Source organism: Mustela nigripes, chromosome 4 (genome assembly GCF_022355385.1).
Source record: "Mustela nigripes isolate SB6536 chromosome 4, MUSNIG.SB6536, whole genome shotgun sequence".
NCBI classification, from domain to species: Eukaryota; Metazoa; Chordata; class Mammalia; order Carnivora; family Mustelidae; genus Mustela; species Mustela nigripes.
Genome location: NC_081560.1, coordinates 22,463,965 through 22,484,800, shown reverse-complemented (window position 1 = coordinate 22,484,800; position 20,836 = coordinate 22,463,965). Strand labels below are relative to the sequence as shown.

General features: G+C 40.9%; 1 protein-coding gene across 3 annotated transcripts in view; it reads left to right on the top strand.

The window, feature by feature from the left end:
* The window catches only part of STRIP2 (striatin interacting protein 2), a 53,503-nt gene that overhangs the window by 21,617 nt on the left and 11,050 nt on the right, over nt 1-20,836 (top strand). For all 3 annotated transcript variants that reach the window (XM_059396418.1, XM_059396420.1, XM_059396419.1), the window contains 6 exons: nt 22-93; nt 2,870-2,944; nt 3,615-3,712; nt 4,140-4,266; nt 6,860-6,960; nt 10,935-11,001. In XM_059396418.1, coding sequence (XP_059252401.1) covers nt 22-93; nt 2,870-2,944; nt 3,615-3,712; nt 4,140-4,266; nt 6,860-6,960; nt 10,935-11,001 — 540 coding nt within the window. The remainder of the gene's footprint in view (nt 1-21; nt 94-2,869; nt 2,945-3,614; nt 3,713-4,139; nt 4,267-6,859; nt 6,961-10,934; nt 11,002-20,836) is intronic.

Sequence of the window (20,836 nt, the reverse complement as noted above, 5' to 3'; positions counted from 1 at the left end):
TTGATGTCTTTTCTTCCCCAGCACAAGTACATCTCCATTGCAGATGTTCAAATCAAGAATGAGGAGGATCTGGAGAAGTGCCCCATGTCTTTGGTGAGTCAAGGGGGTCCTGTGCAGGAGAAAGGCAGGAAGAAGTCTGTCTGCAGTGCTGTCACAGAGCATATGTGCATACTGTTGGGCTCTTACCATGTGCCAAGCAAGGCAAAAGTCTCTATTTTCATGAAACATTAAAGTTAGAGAAAAAAGAAAATAAGTAATTAAGGAAACAAGAAGACATATAAGAATGGGAGATACAATGAAGAAAATTTAAATAGGATGACATGAGAGAGGCATCTGCCATGTAGGAGACTACTTTCAATTAAAAAGTCAGGATAGGTAGACTTCTGAGAAGGTGACAGTTAAACTAAAATATTATGTACAAGAAGGAGCTGGCCATAGGAATATCGGGGAAAGAGCATTCTAGGCGAAGAGAATAGCCTTAATGAGGGTGAGAGAAACCTTGGAATATTAGGGGTAGTGAATGGAGGCCTATGGCTGGAACACAGGGGTGAGGGATGGGGTTGTATGAGATGGAGTCAGGGAGGTGGTCTGGGGCCACTTAATAAAGGACCTGTAAGCAAAGATAGGGATTGCGAAGTTGTTTCACAATATAGAAGTAAGCCCTTAGAGATTTCAAGCAGGGGGATGACATGATCTGATTTACATTGTCTAAAACCATCGGCTGCTGTATAAAGATTTTACCAGAAAAGAGTAGAAGCAGGGTGAAACATAAGGGGTTCTGTTTCATCAAGAGTTCTATTTTGGTCATACTCAGTTTTAGATATCCATTAAGCAACCATGCACGTGAGCAGCCATGTAACTGAGTATATATCTAGAGTTCAAAGAGAGGACTGGCCTAGAGAAATAAATCTGGGAGCTCTTGACTTAATATAGTGTTAGAAGCCATAGAACTGGCTGAGATAACCCAAGGAGGAAATAGAGATAGAGGATGGGACCCTGGACAAAGTCTTGGGGTGCACCCGTTGTGCTGAGGGTGGGATGAGTCAGGAAAGGAGCCAGAAAAGAAGAGTAAGAGAAACACTCTGAGATGGGAGAGAGTGTGGGAGACTGTGATACTATAAAAGCTAAGAAAAAAATTTTCAAGAAGGGAGTGATCAGCTATGTCCAGTGCTGCTGATAAATGGGTAAGATCTGAGGTGCCCATTGGATCAGGCAACATGAAAATAACTAGTGACCTTGATAAGAGCAACCTCAAATGAAGAGATGGGGCTTGTAGCCTAGTTGGAGTGTGTTGAAAAAGGAATGCAAAGAAAGGAGGTAGATGGTCAACGCAGACAACATAGTTTTATTGTAGAGAGGATAGAAATGGAATGTTGGCTGAAGGAGGATGTGGGGTCAGAGGAAAGTGTTTTAAAGTTAGAAGACACTGGAATATGTTTATGTCCTGAAAGAGATGATCTGGAAGAGAAGAGACAATTGCAGAACTGATCCATTCGACAAAGCAGAAGGGTTGCAAGATCCCCAGCACAAGTGGTGGGTTGGCCTTTAACAGAACAAACGTGGTTCACACTTCATGTCAAGAAGAAAGGTAGAGGGGTGCCTGGGTGGCTTAGTGGGTCATGATCTCAGGGTCCTGGGATTAAGCCCTGCATCAGGTTCTCTGCTCAGCAGGGAGCCTAATTCCCCCTCTCTGCCTGCCTCTCTGCCTACTTGTGATTTCTCTCTGTCAAATAAATAAAATCTTTAAAAAAAAAAAAAAGAAGAAGAAGAAAGGTAGAGACCCTAGTATATTTGGTGTTGAGAAGATGAATCGTCGGATTGCCTCTGTTTTCTCTTTGAAGTATGAGGCTGGGTTAGCAACTATTGAGGGGTTGGAAGGTGAAGGGATTGGTTTGAGGACAGGGCAGAAGAGAAGTTAGGAAATAGATTTTTCGAAGAGCAGGAAGGCAACCTGCTCTCCTAAAGATCTATTGCCTGAGTTTATTGAATGCCTATTTAAGCAGCAGTTGAGTTATATGGGATGGCAGGGGCCAGGTCATTCCTCCCTACCTCAGGGTCTCAAGGCAATGACCCTTGCTCTGGAAAAGAGGTACCTTGTGGGAGGAGGAACTGAACTGACCAAAGATGACGATGGCCTGAGTAGCCCCACAAATACCTGAGGCTCCGGCCCTCCTGCTCTGATAAAAAGGTTTAGATGGGGTCATCAAAGGACAAAGAGAGTTGTGGACAAGAGGGCTGGTCATAAAGGAGGAAGAGGTGTAGTAGGGGCTACTGGAGAAGGAAAGAAAATAGTTTCTACTTAAAAGCTTCCCTCTTAATATTCCTTCCTGCCTGTCCTGGCCATGGGCTACCCAACTCCCTTATCAACCTTCTCTTCTGAGTTACCTACCTTTCACTTCCAAATATTCCAGAGCTCTTGGATGGCCTCAGAGTGACACCATAGGAAGTGCTTCTATGTGGGGTGTCCCAGGCATATGTGCACCCTGACTTAAGCCCATGTATGGCCAGAAAAGCAGTGGTTTGAGCCAACTCCTAGGTAGGCGTTCTGACTCCTGACCCAATATGTGATGGGGAAAGAATTCTGTATCGATTCCAGATAACGGAAAAACCAGAATTATAGATTTCCAGGACTGGAAGAGCCCTCAGAAGACATCAGACCAGCCCAGTGATTCAAAAAGAAGAGGAAACTAAGACCCAGAGAGGAAGTAAACTTACCTAAGGTGATACAATGAGTCGTTAACACAGCTGGATAGGAACCTAGATCTAACTCCCAGCTTAGCGCTCTTTTCATGTCACCCTTCACAACTAAGAAAAAATAGCCTTTGGTCAACTGGAAAATGACCTAGACAAACTGTATTTCCTGCCGTAGGGGGAAGAGGTGGTACCAGAAACGCCATGTGAAATCCTCTACCAGGGCATGCTCTACAGCCTCCCTCAGTACATGGTAAGGAGACAGCCGGGCCAGAGCTGCCCTTTTCTACCCCAGGAACAGATAGCTGAGAACCATTTCAAGCTGACCTGTCCATTATTTGAGCTTCTTCCCTGAGCCTTCACCCCTGAGGGAAAGCATTCTCTAACAACATTAGAATTCTGAGCTTTCCTCAAGGCTTCTCCAAAAGGAAGGAAGACCTGGCTATACTTCCAAGTCCTTCTTTGGGAAAGGTGGAGAATAAGTTGGGGTCCATGTATGATATATTGGGGGCCCTCCTTCTAAGTAAGTACCCTAGTCCCTCTAAGGCCATGGTCTGTCATGTCCTAGATAGCCTCAGACTGAGTGGTGAGGATGCTGATGGTCAGGGTCAGAGGAAGGAAAGGTTTAGAGAAGGTGAGATTGTGTTTATATCTCTCACCTTATTTCTAGGTATTGCCTCTCTATTCCTCAAGAGCAGTCTTGAAGCAGGACAGGGTATAGCTCCTTTCTGGTTCCTCAGTGTCACAGGCAGGTCTCTCAGGACTGGGCACCTGTTTGTCCTTCTGGGGGCTGGGGATATTTGGTTACTGAAGAATGAACATAGAAGCATTAAAACACTTCTCATAAGGCTTTTGAGGTGTGGAAAAATAGCCTTGTTGAATGGGATGGACCGAGATGGATCTCCTCATTTTCTACTTCCTAGATTGCTCTACTTAAGATTCTGCTGGCTGCAGCCCCCACCTCCAAAGCTAAGACAGACTCTATCAATATCCTGGCAGATGTCCTGCCTGAGGAGATGCCGTGAGTGCTTCAACTGGGTTGGCTGCTGAATGCTAGCTGTTTTGTCTACAGCATCTCTCCAGTCCCCACCCCACCTTGTTAACACTCAGGGATTATTTCCAAAGAGGTCTCTTCTCTTTCCACTGCAATGCTCTCTGTTGGGTTCCTTTTTAGCTCAAGACCAAGGGTCTGTAGGGCAACATCAGTGCCAGTGACTGGTTGCATAGGTATGTGGGTGGACGTTGCCACGTGATGAGCCCTTGCCAAAGGGAAGAGAAAAAGAGCAAAGGAGTTCCTAAGTGGTAACTCGAGATTTCCCTCGTGCAGAAGTTCAGATCACCCAAGTTCTGGCTTTCTTGTATATGTTGTCTCTGACCCGAATACCTGGGTCCTTGTAGGCCTCTCTCTAAGCCTCTCTTTGCACTGACTCCTCCTCTCCCCATTGTAGCATCACTGTTCTCCAGAGCATGAAGTTGGGCATTGATGTGAACAGACACAAGGAGATCATTGTAAAGAGTATCTCTGCCCTGCTCTTGCTCCTCCTCAAACACTTCAAACTGAACCATATCTACCAGGTGAGCAGCTAACAGTACTTCTCCGCAGGTCTCTGGTGTTCTCCAGACCCTGTCTTTCAAAGAGGGGATCTAGGGGCCTTTATGGTCCAACTGAACATCTTTCAGCCTCTGCTTTATCCTCCTCAGGAATTCTTATACCTGTTGCACAAGCTTGTGTAGGGGTATGGAGTGGGATGTGAGGAACTGTCCTAGACAGGTGCAGATGTCTGTGTCCTTTGAACATTATCCAAGGGTTGTGGGTAGGAATCCTTGGCTTCTTAGGAATGTGCCCAGCCAGCTTTGAAGCAGTGCAAGACAGGATTCAAGTATTCCACCAGAAAAAAAAAAAGTGGGGAAAAACTATGTAGAAAAACTTTTCTATATGTGAAGCCCCCCACTTTTTTTTAACTTTTGAGATATAATCCTGAATAAGGCACAGTTTCGGCTCTTAAGGGCTTTGAAGACTTATAATAAAAATAGCTAATTATGGAATGATAAGTGTATGATACAGGTAAGCTCTGGCTGGTAATCCAACCAATGATAGAGAAGAAGTGACTTCTAACCTGAGTCCTAAAGAAACAGATGTTAGTAAGGATATGGGAGATATCAGGGAAAGAAGATAGGAAGCATTTTGAGCAGAAAAGTTAATCTATAGAGGGCCAGAGGAGAGAGAGAGAAAATACCTTTGGAAACTGGTTAAATGTTGCTAGAGTTCTCCCTAGAGCAGGGGAAGATGGGGCGGCCTGGTGATACATGGAGCTGGAGAGGATAGCAGGGAGCAGATCATAATATGTATAACAGCACACAGTTACTGGGTACTTATAATGTGCCCAGCACTCTGTTAAGTTCACGTGGCATTTCATTTTATTCTCTTAATCCTATGAGGTAGATCTTATTTTATCCCTGTTTTATAAATGAAGTCGAGCGTAAGAAAGATTAAAGAAGCTGCTTCCCCACAAAGGCATTGTTTACCATGCTGAGGAGTTTGGACTTGGTACTGTGGGCATTGCCAAGATATCAGAGAACCTGAGGGCAGGGAATGGATGGTCTCTGTGGTGAGAACATGGGGAGGAGAGGAGGTACCTCATGACTGCTCAGGGTCTTCGCCCCACTTTCCTCCTAAGAAGTCAGAACCAAGCTTGCTGTTAGAACAGCAGGTTCTCAGAGTGCACAGAGCCTCCTGCAGGGTCTGTATCCATGCAGGTTTGCCTATATAATCAGGGTATTTCTCCACTCTAGTATATTCAGAAACATCTTTGGGTGTATTATAGGTGTCCTGGGTTCTCACACATTTTCTGCCAGTGTTTGCTAAGCAACAGCAGGGCTGGGAGGAGTAGGGGTGGGAGGGAGATAGTGTTCCTAGTAGAAAGAACAGAGAACCATAGACTTGTTTTTTCTGTCTGCTTCTCTTGGTGGGCAGTATGTGGATCAACAGCCAGACAGGTGGGTGGCTTGATGGTCCTTGCCAGTGTGTGTCAGTGTTGGTGAATCCCAACAAGGCTACAGACACATCTCAAATTGAAAAACATTTTCCATAACTTCATAGCGGGTATGTATTGGCTGCTCCATCTGGAGCTTCGGAAAATACCCCAGGTCGGCTGCCAGGGAGAAAGTATTTGAGCAGAAGAGAGAAATGGGCAACACAAGCTTACTTCCCGCCTCTAACCACACACACACAGGGGCAAAGGACAGCTTGACTTGGTGCCAAGGCTACTTCTTGGTGATCAGGAAAAGCTATGGGATTTAAAACACCACAATTTTTTGCTTTTCAACCCAGTTTCTGTACTGTCCCAGCATTTGGGTTCTGAATCTGGAAGAAAACTGTGTCTGATGCTCCTCAGTGCATCACAGGTAAAATCCAGGTGATGCAACTCCAGGATACTGCCCACGAGATCTTCCCAGATACAGACCCTATCCAAATTCAAGAGAGCAAAATGGAATCCCTATTTCTGGTGTTTAGCGCATCAAAGAGATCTTGGGATAGCCCATCAGAGAGATCTTGGACTTATTCTCAGTACAGTATCTGTTGACCTAAGGGCACTTGTTAATCTGTTCATTAAAATACTGATAACGTAAGTCCAGGGATGATATAGTGAACCAGACAGACTCATGCTGGAGCCCACATTCCAGTGGTTCACTTGGTTACTGTGTGCCATATCCATCCCATCTGAATGATGCCAGCAGTTGCTGGGAGTAAGCTGCACCTGTTCCTGCTCTATCAATCACTGTTGAAACACTATGAAACAGAGGTTTGGTATGGAAGACAGCTCCCAGAGGGAGTTTTCCTTTCTTACTGAGCTTAGGAACAAATATTGCAGCTATTCCTTCTATTTATCCGGAGTGGGATTTTCTTTTTGGCTTGTTTATGTTTTGTGCTTTTGGTCAGGTGCTGGCAACATACACACACTGCAGATTGTCCCCCTCCATGCAGGATGAGCTGACTAGATGATGCTGCTCCGCACTTCTCAGACAGGAGGACTGATAACACAAGTAGACAGTAGATACTCTTAGGAATGGATATTAGAGTTGTGCTTGCCAATCCTATTTTTCGTATGTACCTTCTATTATCCCACAAATAAGCAGCCCTTTCTGCTTCTTTGATCTTTTAATCCAGTTTGAATATGTGTCACAACATTTGGTATTTGCCAACTGCATTCCATTGATCCTGAAGTTCTTCAATCAAAATATCTTGTCGTACATCACTGCCAAAAACAGGTATGGGCTCTGGACAGGTTTATTTCTAAGTTCTGTTTAGGTATGGGTTGAGAAATATACATCATCTCTGAGCCTTCCAGTTCTCTTTTTACCCCTAGTCCCTTCTCTTTTGGAGCTTAAATTTAATTTCCTTGAAGTGTTAGTTGATGTGGTGTGTGATTTGGCCTCTTCGCAGAGCTATTTGTATTTTAATAGTTTTGAAAACCAAAAAAAATGTCATAACTCAAATAAATAAAACTGCAACAATGAAATGTTAGCCCTATGGCAGAAGGATTGGAAGATTTGTGTGTGTGTGTGTGTGTGTGTGTGTGTGAAACAACCTTCTTATCTGGCCAGCCCTGATCTTAGTTTAAATCATTAGTTGGAATAATTATGCCACTTTGTAAACTGTAGTGTTATGCAGAATTTGTAACTGAAAATAAATAACACACCCTTACTTAGATCAGTTTGTAATAAAACATGTATATGGTATTTTATTTAATCTCCTCAGTAATGGTTAAAGTATTATAACAAGTTTTATTCTCATTTCACCAATTAGTAAAAAAATTAAGTAAGCTTAATTGACTTGCTCAAGATTAACATACTAGTGAGACAACTTAAGTAAGCAGCAGACGCAGGATCAAAACACAAATCGTTTTCTGGTCACAATTGTTATGAATACAAATTGCTTTTCACTCCTCCAGCCAAGTGGGGACTTGGAGTTTACAGAGTAAATCCTTGTTCTTTAGTTTGCTACTTCCACAAGAACTATAAGCATATTAGAGTTTACCAGAGGATGAGTTCCTAAAGTAGAAGTAAGAAGGCTGATCTGAGGGCACCTGGGTGTCTCAGTTGGTTAGGGCGACTGCCTTCAGCTCAGGTCATGATCTTGGGGTCCTGGGATCAAATTCAGCATTGGGCTCCCTGCCTAGCTGGGATCCTGCCTCTCCTTCTTCCACTTTCCCTTCTTGTGCTCAATCTCTCTCTCTCTCTCTCAAATAAATAAATAAAATCTTAAAAAAAAAAAAAAAAAAAAAAGAAGAAGAAGAAGGCTGATCTGATTACTTGGGGTGACTAGAGAGGGCCAGGAAATGGTGCCTTACCAATCTTGTACTGCCTAAAAGTCCACCATGAGAGGCAGCCTACTTATATGTAGTTTAAAATACACAGAGGCACCTGGGTGGCTCAGTAGGTTGAGTGTCTGACTCTTAATTTCAGCTCAGGTCATGAGCTCAAGGTCCTGGGATTGAGACCCACATGGGGCTCTTCACTCAGCAGGGAGACTGCTAGAGATTCTTTCTCTCCTTCTCCCTCCCCATCCCCTACACTTGTTCTCTCTCTCTCTCAAAATTTTTTTAAAAGATTTTTTTTTTTTTTTTGAGAGAGAGGATCAGCAGGGAAAGGAGCAGAGGAAGAAGGAGAAGCAGTTTCCCAGCTGAGCAGGGAGCCCCATGTGGGGCTTGATCCCAGGACCCTAGGAACAGAAGGCAGATGTATAACTGAATGAGCCACCCAGGTACCCTTAAATAAATAAATCTTTTAAAAAATTAAATTAAATTAAATTAAAATAAATAAAATAGACATATACAGATGAACTTTCTGAAGTCATGAGACCTGCCATTTGCTAGCTATGTAATCTCAAGTTAAAAACCCTGGTTTTTTTGAGCCACAGTATTTTCATGTTAAAATGAAAATAATTCACTGGGTGCCTGCGTGGCTCAGTGGGTTAAAGCCTCTGCCTTCGACTCAGGTCATGATCCCAGGGTTCTGGGATCGAGCCCCACATCACATCGGGCTCTCTGCTTAGCAGGGAGCCTGCTTCCTCCTCTCACTCTGCCTGCCTCTCTGCCAGCTTGTGATCTCTGTCTGTCAAATAAATAAAATCTTTAAAAAAAAATTAAAATAATGCATTCCCTGATTATATCTTAGAGCTTTTATATAAGTATCAGTTAAGATAAACATAGGAGAGCCCTGCTCCACATTTCTAGTAAGAGATCCACCCCTGGATCAATCAAGTGTGGCAGGGGCTCAGGAATTAAGTACCATCCCTCACCATGGGCCTGGAAGGGGAGGGCAAATAATCTGATAGGTGTCCATCAGGTTCTATTTGGAATTGGAAGAATGGTAGTGCCAGACTAATCAATAACTAAGTTTGGTCAGGATAAGATGGTCCTCTTCTACACCACCTATAAGCTTTACTGTGGCATGATCCCTGAGAACTTGGAGTGCCCATAGCCCCTTCTTGCACAGTTTCCTCATGGCTTTTACAATATAGATAGATATTCCAGAAACTTGTAACTTTATTTTTTGCCCCCTTAGGCTAGAATTCAGTTCACAGAGGATGGCACAAATCTATCTTTGATTTCCTGCCCCCATTTCCTGGGTGCCAGCATCTTCTTTGCCATGGGGCTTTGTGGGAAGTGGGTAGATAATTGGATAAGCCAGCCAAGAATATTTATACTAATGGAGCAGTAAGTACAGAACTGGCAACCCTGGGAGAATCCAGAAGAGTGATTAAGATGATGAGCAATGTTATAAGTAGACCCACTGCCCTCTCTTCTACCTTGGTTCCCCTAGGTTATTATTATGGGTTTCTTGGACAAAGGTAAACATTTCTAGGTAAATAAATTGTTGCCTTTTGCTTGGATAGAGTTTTGACTTTTGAAATGTGGAGACAGGTCCAAGAAACCCACACTCCTTGGGGCGCCTGGGTGACTCAGTGGGTTAAAGCCTTTGCCTTTGGCTCAGGTCATGATCCAGGGTCCTGGGATTGAGCCCCGCATTGTGCTCTCTGCTTGGCAGGGAGCCTACTTCCCTTCCCTCTCTGCCTGCCTCTCTGCCTACTTGTGATCTCTGTCAAATGAATAAATAAAATCTTAAAAAAAAAAAAAGAATAAAAAAAACCAAAAACTCCACACTCCTTTATGGCCCTTGCTTTGCCCACATCCTTTATCTATTTCCAATTGCGCTAGTTCAAATAGATTGGTTATAAACCTTATGGAATGTCAGAATGAGAAGGAGCATTAGAGATGAGCTAAATCCCACATTGTACCAATGAAAAAGAGAGAAAATGAAAGAAAAAACTATAATTTTGAGTAACTATGTCCCTGTCATAATGCAGTGCATCATTTCCCCTACCTACTCATTCCTGCTTCCCTGGGCTCACCACAGAGCCTCCAGCTCCCTTATGGTCCCCCATTGTCAGTTCTGGGGGCAGATACTGTTATCATTCCCTTTTTTTTTTTTTTAGAACCTACATGAGTGCAAGTGGGGGTGGGGAAGGGTGGACAGAGGGAGAGAGAGAGAGAGAGAAATCTTAAGCAGGTTCCTTGCCCAGCACAGAGCCTGATGTGGGGCTTGATCTCATGACTCTGAGATCGTGACCTGAAGTGAGATCTAGTTGGACTGGAAGCTTAATTGACCGAGCCACCCAGATGCCCCAGTGCTGTTACCATTCTTGAGCTACTAGATTGGCCCTGCTGAGGGAAGCTGCCTTTGTCTTAAGCTTCCTTCAAGAATGGCCTCCATGATCATTTCCCAGAGCTGCTGGCTTTCAGAAACATCTGGTAAAGGACATAGGAAAGGTCTTCATTTCACCCTATGTCCACAGGTTGTTACTAAGTGGGTTAAGTTTGGGCAGCATCTCTGGGAACACAGTTGACACATATACATAAGCATACACTTAAATGCAAAAATGGAACTGCACGTGTGTCCCTACTCTTTAGAGAGGAGAGAGGTGGCTATACCAGAGGCTCCCTTGCTGCCTTCTTTTCCATTTGCTATATGGAGACTGGCTTGAAGGAACTCTGTGGGTTCTTCTCATGACTAGAGCTAGAGTTGCCTGGCACCACAACCCTCAGTTTCAGCTGAGGTCACTAAGCAATTTGGGAAATAGATTGGGCCCGCTGGAGAGAAATAATTCCTGCCATTTCAGAATCTGCCATTTCCTGCCATTGCTATTTCCCTAAAGCCTGCCCTTTCTCTGCGTTTTGCAGCATTTCGGTCCTGGATTACCCTTGCTGTACCATTCAGGATTTGCCGGAGCTTACTACAGAGAGTCTGGTAAGCAGAGGGGGATTTGGTAGCTTTTGAAATTACCAGATGGCAGAAGCTGGTATTTACTCTTCCATTTCTTCTCCAGTTCCATAATGTCCTGATTTGGGCATCTCAGATCAATAAATGTATATTGGCAAGAGCACAGTGTCAGTGGGGGGTCTAGAACTGCTGACTCAGCTGAGAAAATTTTGGAAAAACTGAGCATAGCCATTTGCAGAGAAGAGAAAAGATCAGTGACAAACACTAAGGAGGAGAGGGAATTTAGAAAGATAATGGGAACCGAAATTGAATGTGAACATCTGTGCTAAATAGCAGGAGAAGCACTACTGGTCTATTCCAAACAATGATCTGTCTCCTTTCCACTATGTTATAAGCTACTCACTTTTCATTTTCATGTAGATTATATAATCCAGGAGTGTGTACTTCAGAAAATACCTTGCCTAGATCTCTAAACCAAAAGTTGGTAATACCCACAGAAGAATGACTCAGAAATTTCTTCATCCTGGAAACAACTTTAAGCAAATCAGAAAAGTCCCTCAAAATTACTTTAATTTCATTAAACTGACTGATCAACAGCATCCTGAAGATTAACTGCCTGCCTCATATAAATATACCTCCTTAGATACACTCAGTCCATACCCTCACTCTGTTGCACGGTACTTGGTTATCTATATCTGTTTCTCCATTTAACTGAAAACTCCCTGAAGGGAGAGATGGGATGGTATCATCTTCATTTTATATCCCCAGAGTCTAGCACTAGCTAGCACTAGCACTGTGTTTGGTACATGAAAGGAGCTCAAATGCTGAATGTTGGATTGTAGCACTCATTGTCCCACAACCCTTTGCCTCCCAACTTTAATATTTGCAAAATGTTGCATTACAAAAGTGTACTATGCTCAAATAGAATGATACCTTCTGTGGAACAGATTTTATAGAAACATAGGATTCTTGGCTGGAGGTGACCTGAGAGCCATTTAGCCCAATCCTATTTAAAAGATGAGGAACCAGAAGGCCCAGTGGATGAAGTGACTTGTCATGGTCCTCTTCTCATAAGTGATAGATAGTGAATTAGAAAAAGACCCATGTTTTAAGATACTATGTCTAGCACCCATTTTAGCATCAGGGCAAAGATTTCCTGTCTCACTTAGATGTGACCTCAGTGGCCAAGGAAGCTGAGAACTTCTTATCCCTGCAGAGAGAAGTAGTAAGTTGTCTAATAACCCTGTTTATGCACATGATATTATTCAGTCTTTAAAATAACTGTGTAAGCTTGGTATTACTTTTTTATAGATGGAAGCTAACTGCCAAAACCTTACAGTTAGAAGTCGCAGAGCCAGGGTGGAGACTTATATCCCTGCTGTTTAGAGTTAGAATGAAGAATGCACTCTCTCACAGAAAACAGTGATAAACAGCATTAAAATGCTACTATAAGTAGGGTATTTAAAAATGTAAAGTTTTTGTAAAGGTATTTCAAAACAAAAGGTTTTATGGCTGAAATCTATTTCTTTTTCTTTTTTTTAAAGATTTTATTTATTTATTTGACAGACAGAGATCACAAGTAGGCAGAGAGGCAGGCAGAGAGAGAGAGAGAGGGTAGCAGGCTCCCCGCTAAACAGAGAACCCGATGTGGGACTCGATCCCAGGACCCTGAAATCATGACCTGAACTGAAGGCAGCGGCTTAATCCACTGAGCCACCCAGGCACCCTGAAATTCTTGATATAATATGTTCTCTTTTCTCAATCCCATATGTAGGAAATTGATGGGAACTATAACTTCAAATCTCTTCTGATTTACCTTTTGGGATATGAGCATAAAATCATTGAAATAATTGTTCTGCCTCTGAAAAGATTTTATTGTTATCCATGTGCAGGTTAAAAGCACAGATCTATTCTAAAGAAACCAATTGGTGCTAGGTATTCCTCTCCTTTCTGTAAAGCAACAGTGGCACCTGGTGGTTTCAATTGGTAACCACAGATTTTTGTTGTTGGCTTGAATTTACGGTGTTAAATATTTCCCCTGAGCCTAATGATGGGCTTAAGTAACTAGCAAGTTTATGCCACATAGGTCCTCAGTATAATGGTTTGTTTATCTAAACTGATGGCTTCTGTACTCAGAAAAGACTAATGTTTATATGAGTAAAATGCATCTCTTTTCCAGGCATAGTGAATTAATTATAAACAGAAAATGTATTGATTTTTTTTTTATAAATGTAGAGGATTTTCTTTAAATAATATTTCAAATTCTTTTTCCTGGTTATAAAATCAGTATATACTAATGCAGAAAATTAGATAAATACAGAAAAATATGGGGAAGAAAACAAAAATACCTTAATTATACTACCTACACGTAACCACTGTTAATATTTTCCTGTAGTCATTTATATGTATACTATAGTATCCTATAGTACACTATATGTACTTATTAATTCATATATATGCACACATACATTATTTAAGAAAATAAGGGCTTTGTATATGTTTCAATCCACCTAATAAAGTTTAAATGTTCACAACACAACTTTGAACATATTTAAGAACATGATTTTTAATAGCTGCACATAATATTCCACTCCTTAATTTTTTCATATAATTTTTAATTTTTTTTTAATTTTTAAATTTTTTAGTACTCGCTTCGGCAGCACATATACTAAATTTTTAAATTTTTTAAAATTCTTTATAAACATATATTTTTATCCCCAGGGGTACAGGTCTGTGAATTGCCAGGTTTACACACTTCACAGCACTCACCATAGCACATACCCTCCCCAATGTCCAAAACCCCACCCCCCTTCTCCCAACCCCCCTCCCCCCAGCAACCCTCAGTTTGTTTTGTGAGATTAAGAGTCATTTATGGTTTGTCTCCCTCCCAATCCTGTCTTGTTTCATTTATTCTTCTCCTATCCCCTTAACCCCCCATGTTGCATCTCCACTTCCTCATATCCGGGAGATCATATGATAGTTGTCTTTCTCCGATTGACTTATTTCACTAAGCATGATACCCTCTAGTTCCATCCATGTCGTCGCAAATGGCAAGATTTCATTTCTTTTGATGGCTGCGTAGTATTCCATTGTGTATATATACCACATCTTCTTTATCCATTCATCTGTTGATGGACATCTAGGTTCTTTCCATAGTTTGGCTATTTTAGACATTGCTTCTATAAACATTCGGGTGCACGTGCCCCTTTGGATCACTACATTTGTATCTTTAGGGTAAATACCCAGTAGTGCAATTGCTGGGTCATAGGGCAGTTCTATTTTCAACATTTTGAGGAATCTCCATGCTGTTTTCCAGAGTGGTTGCACCACTCCCACCAACAGTGTAGGAGGGTTCCCCTTTCTCCTCATCCTCTCCTGCATCTCTCATTTCCTGACTTATTAATTTTAGCCATTCTAACTGATGTGAGGTGATATCTTATTGTTGTTTTGATTTGTATTTCCCTGATGCCGAGTGATGTGGAGCACTTTTTCATGTGTCTGTTGGCCATCTGGATGTCTTCTTTGCAGAACTGTCTGTTCATGTCTTCTGCCCATTTTTTGATTGGATTATTTGTTCTTGGGGTGTTGAGTTTGCTAAGTTCTTTATAGATTTTGGACACTAGCCCTTTATCTGATATGTTGTTTGCAAATATCTTCTCCCATTCTGTCAGTTGTCTTTTGTTTTTTGGTTTTTTTTTTTTTTTAAGATTTTATTTATTTGTCAGAGAGAGGGAGAGAGAGTGAGCACAGACAGACAGAATGGCAGGCAGAGGCAGAGGGAGAAGCAGGCTCCCCGCCGAGCAAGGAGCCCGATGTGGGACTCGATCCCCGGACACTGGGATCATGACCTGAGCTGAAGGTAGCTGCTCAACCAACTGAACCACCCAGGCATCCCTGTCCTTTGGTTTTGTTAACTGTTTCCTTTGCTGTGCAAAAGCTTTTGATCTTGATGAAATCCCAATAGTTCATTTTTGCCCTTGCTTCCCTTGCCTTTGGCGATGTTCCTAGGAAGATGTTTCTGCGGCTGAGGTCGAAGAGGTTGCTGCCTGTGTTCTCCTCAAGGATTTTGATGGATTCCTTTCTCACATTGAGGTCCTTCATCCATTTTGAGTCTATTTTCGTGTGTGGTATAAGGAAATGGTCCAATTTCATTTTTCTGCATGTGGCTGTCCAGTTTTCTCAACACCATTTATTGAAGAGGCTGTCTTTTTTCCATTGGACATTCTTTCCTGCTTTGTTGAAGATTAGTTAACCATAGAGTTGAGGGTCTATTTCTGGGCTCTCTATTCTGTTCCATTGATCTATGTGTCTGTTTTTGTGCCAGTACCATGCTGTCTTGATGATGACAGCTTTGTAATAGAGCTTGAAGTCCGGAATTGTGATGCCACCAACTTTGGCTTTCTTTTTCAATATTCCTTTGGCTATTCGAGGTCCTTTCTGGTTCCATATAAATTTTAGGATTATTTGTTCCATTTCTTTGAAAAAAATGGATGGTATTTTGATAGGAATTGCATTAAATGTGTAGATTGCTTTAGGTAGCATAGACATTTTCACAGTATTTATTCTTCCAATCCAGGAGCATGGAACATTTTTCCATTTCTTTGTGTCTTCCTCAATTTCTTTCATGAGTACTTTATAGTTTTGTGAGTATAGATTCTTAGCCTTTTTGGTTAGGTTTATTCCTAGGTATTTTATAGTTTTGGGTGCAACTGTAAATGGGATTGACTCCTTAATTTCTCTTTCTTCTGTCTTATTGGTGTAGAGAAATGCAACTGATTTCTGTGCATTGATTTTATATCCTGACACCCTAACTTGTACTAAATTCCTGTACAAGTTCTAGCAGTTTTGGAGTGGTGTCTTTTGGGTTTTCCACATATAGTATCATATCATCTGTGAAGAGTGATAGTTTGACTTCTTCTTTGCTGATTTGGATGCCTTTAATTTCCTTTTGTTGTCTGATTGCTGAGGCTATGACTTCTAGTACTATGTTGAATAGCAGTGGTGATAATGGACATCCCTGCCGTGTTCCTGACCTTAGCAGAAAACCTGTCAGTTTTTCTCCATTGAGAATGATATTTGCAGTGGGTTTTTCATAGATGGCTTTGATGATATTGAGGTATGTGCCCTCTATCCCTACATTTTGAAGAGTTTTGATCAGGAAGGGATGCTGTACTTTGTCAAATGCTTTTTCAGCATCTATTGAGAGTATCATATGGTTCTTGTTCTTTCTTTTATTGATGTGTTGTATCACATTGACTGATTTGCGGATGTTGAACCAACCTTGCAGCCCTGGAATAAATCCCACTTGGTCGTGGTGAATAATCCTTTTAATGTACTGTTGAATCCTATTGGCTAGTATTTTGGTGAGAATTTTCGCATCTGTGTTCATCAAGGATATTGGTCTGTAGTTCTCTTTTTTGATGGGATCCTTGTCTGGTTTTGGGATCAAGGTGATGCTGGCCTCATAAAATGAGTTTGGAAGTTTTCCTTCCATTTCTATTTTTTGGAACAGTTTCAGGAGAATAGGAATTAGTTCTTCTTTAAATGTTTGGTAGAATTCCCCTGGGAAGCCATCTGGCCCTGGGCTTTTGTTTGTTTGGAGATTTTTAATGACTGTTTCAATCTCCTTACTGGTTATGGGTCTGTTCAGGTTTTCTATTTCTTCCTGGTTCAGTTGTGGTAGTTTATATGTCTCTAGGAATGCATCCATTTCTTCCAGATTGTCAAATTTGTTGGTGTAGAGTTGCTCATAGTATGTTCATATAATTGTCTGTATTTCTTTGGTGTTAGTTGTGACCTCTCCTCTTTCATTCATGATTTTATTTATTTGGGTCCTTTCTCTTTTCTTTTTGATAAGTCTGGCCAGGGGTTTATCAATCTTATTAATTCTTTCAAAGAACCAGCTCTTAGTTTCGTTGATTTGTTCTATTGGGGTTTTTTTGTTTCTATGTCATTGATTTCTGCTCTGATCTTTATGATTTCTCTTCTCCTGCTGGGTTTAGGGTTTCTTTCTTGTTCTTTCTCCAGCTCCTTTAGGTTTAGGGTTAGGTTGTGTACCTGAGAACTTTCTTGTTTCTTGAGAAAGGCTTGTACCGCTATATATTTTCCTCTTAGGACTGCCTTTGTTGTGTCCCACAGATTTTGAATTGTTGTGTTTTTATTATCATTTGTTTCCATGAATTTTTTTTCAATTCTTCTTTAATTTCCTGGTTGACCCATTCATTCTTTAGAAGGATGCTCTTTAGTCTCCATTAATTTTTTAATTTTTTATTAACATATAATGTATTATTAGCCCCAGGGGTACAGATCTGTGAATCGCCAGGTTTACACACTTCACAGCACTCACTATAGCACATACCTTCCCCAATGTCCATAACCCTACCACCCCACTCCTTAATTTTTTGAAAATGATTGCTTTCTACTACTATTGGGTGTTTATTTCAATATTCCCTGCAAAATTCTAAATTCTAAATTCTTCCCATTTTGTCAAAATACTTAGCTCTACAACAGGCCATCCTTACCAATGTACAACCCACCTGGATAGGAAGGCTTACAAGTTCTGTATCTCTAAATGTCTATATTCAAATTCAACCCACTAAAGTAGGAAAACATTAAATTCCAGACATAAAAGGTTAGTGACTGTATGGTCATGTGGAAGATAGGTATGGTCTTTGGAAGGAGATTGCTAGAAAAGGCAGTGGAAAAATAAACTGAAAGTTGCTGGGGTGTGTTGGGGGTAATGATAGGGTGGCTGGGTTACGGACATTCGGGAGGGTATGGGCTATGGTAAGTGCTGTGAAATGTATAAGCCTGATGATTCACAGACCTGTACCCCTGGGGCAAATAATACATTATATGTTAATAAAAATAATTATTTTTTTAAAAGGAAAGGCAGTGGATATGGCTTCAGCAAGTATTGTAGAATGCTCAGTATTTTGATGGTTGTTTAGGGCAGCAGAATTAAAAAGTAAGGTGTGCAAGATGATGCTTTGGAGGATGGAATATTTTAATCTTTTGTATGTATAAATATAATTTTGTCTTTCTATATGTGTGTATTAGAACATACATAATATCGTTACAATAGTGCATTTCTATCTTAGAAATAAACATGTATATTTAGGAGTACAAGAATAATTATTTACTGAGAGATAAAAAGAATCTTAAAAACAGATCTTTCAGAGGGCGCCTTGGTGGCTCAGTGGGTTAAAGCCTCTGCCTTCAGCTCAGGTCATGATCCCAGGGTCGTGGGATCAAGCCCCGAATCGGGCTCTCTGCTCAGCAGGGAGTCTGTTCCCCTTCCTCTCTCTCTGCCTGTCTCTCTGCCTACTTGCCATCTTTGTCAAATAAATAAATTTTTTTTTAAATCTTTTTTTTTTTTTTTAAGATTTAAAAATACCACTGCTTTCAGGATAAGATTATAGGTCTGCTTTCTTTATGGGCCTGTTGGTCCTAAAGAGAAATCATACAGATTACATCCCATCCTCCTTCCCTCTCCTATCTTACAGAGATGTGAACCAAAAACAAAATAATGTGGAGAGTTGGCTGTGTAAATCTATGGTCACTGCTGCAAAGCCAACCCAGAGTTCAAAATACTTGTTTTTTTCCTACAGAATATGATTTATTAACAGCAGCTTCACATACAAAGAAGGGCATATTTTGAACAATGTAAATGCTCAAATAGGCCTATAAATTAAGAATGGAGGAATGAGAAAAAGTAGTATTTATGAAATCACTGAGTATCAGAGCTATAAGTTTCTTTGTATCTTGCTAAATCCCATCCTTTACTGATGAGGAAATGGGTAGAGTGGTAAAGTGTTGTCCAAAACCTAATAGCTAGGTAGAGCCAAAACAGTGAGTCAGAATTTGCATGACCTAGCCATTTGCAAAGAAACATTTGGTATTTCCTTTTAGATATATGCAAGTGAAATTATTAATTCTTGAATAAAGTCTTCTGACATTCAAAAGTCATCACTATTTACAACCAATATTGCCTTTAGCATTGTTGTTTCTCTGTTTTAGATATAATGTGAGGACATCATAAGGTATTTATTTTCAATGAGGTATATTTATATAGAGGAAGGACCATGGATAAATGTTTTTTAACATTTTATCAACTTACCTGTTAAGTCACCATTTCTGTAATGGGTAATAGATTAGAATCTCTGGAATTCTTTTTCTTTTTTTTTTTTTTTTTTAAGATTTATTTATTTATTTATTTGAGAGAGAGCATGCATGTGCACACACCAGCACACACAAATGAGAAGAAGAGCAGAGAGGAACAGAGAATCTCAAGCAGGCTCCATGCCAAGCACAGAGCCTTATTCGGGGCTTCATCTCACAACTGAGATCATTACCTGAGCAGAAACCAAGAGTCTGGAGGCTCAACTGACTGCCACACCCAGACACCCCTCTGGAATGATTTTTCAACTCATTTGCCCAGATCCCTCTCCAGGGCACAAATAGTTTGCTAAAGCTCCCCAGATGATTTTGAGATTTTTCTCTTCTCCTTCCTCCTTTTTCACTCATACCACTTAAGAATTATGGCTCTCTTTTATGATATTTGGGGTTTTTTAAAAAGTTTTAATTTAATTTAATTTAACGTAATTTATTTAACAGAGAGAAACACAGTGAGAGAGGGAACACAAGCAGGGGGAGTGGGAGAAGGAGAAGAAAGCCTCCTGCTTGGCAGGGAGCCCGATGTGGGGCCTGATCCCAGGACCCTGGGATCATGACCTGAGCTGAAGGCAGACCCTTAATGACTGAGCCACCCAGGCGCCCCAGATATCTGGGTTCTTAACCCACTGAGCCACCCAGGCGCTGATATCTGGGTTCTTAATCTAGCAGTAACTTAATTGTCAGAAATCCATACGATAAGGGAATTATTCTATAATGATTTGGGAAAAGAAAGTCTAAGCTAAAAATATGAATTCATTTTCAGTTGTGTGAACCATAGTAATGGAATGAATCAAAAGAATCATTTTTTAAGAAATGGTTATTATTGGAGTTTTCGGTCAGTAAGTGTTAAAACCTAGCAAATGTTTTTTCAAATAGGTTCAGATAAATGCAGGGCTGACATGGCATGGAAAACCTGAAACCTAAAGCGAAGAAACAGACTAATTTGTAAGTATAGAAAAGGCAGACAGAACTACAGCTCTAAGTTATCTTGAGCAACTTTCCTGTAGGGTATAGGAGTTCCACCTATAAAAGGAAGAGGTTGGGCCATCAGATGACCATAAGCTTTTCCAAAACTCCCATGGATTCATTATGTAACAACCAAGCTAATATTAGTAATTCTGATTTTCGATGAAGAGCTGGTTTTCAATATGAGAATAATAATCACTAGGAACTTTAATAAGCTGAGAAGGTTTGAGATGTATTAGATTTAACACTTAGCATCACTTCTTTATTTTTTTTTTTAGTTTTTATTTATTTATTTAAGTACTGTCTACCTCCAACATGGGGCTGGAATTCACAACCCTGAGATCAAGATTCACATGCTCTTCCAACTGAGCCAGCCATGCACCCCTAGAAGCTCTTCTTTAAAGGCTCAGTCTGATTATAGGCTGACCAAACTCAGTCACACTCTCCCCTTTAATACAGAAAACCTCACTATTTTTGTTGTTGTTTCTGGAAACTGTTATCTTCTACTTGCTTGAAATAAAGTTGGAGTGTATTATAATTCAGTGAATTACTGGAGATAGAGGTTCAGGCCCTGGTTACTTTAAGGCCCTTATGTTACCTTAAGAAAATCCTTCCTCTCCCTGAGCCTCAGGTTTTGCTTCTGTGGATGACAGAATTGGACGAGACTTATTAGCCAAGTCTAAAAGCTAAGTCTCTTCTAGTGCTCAGATTCTAACCAATC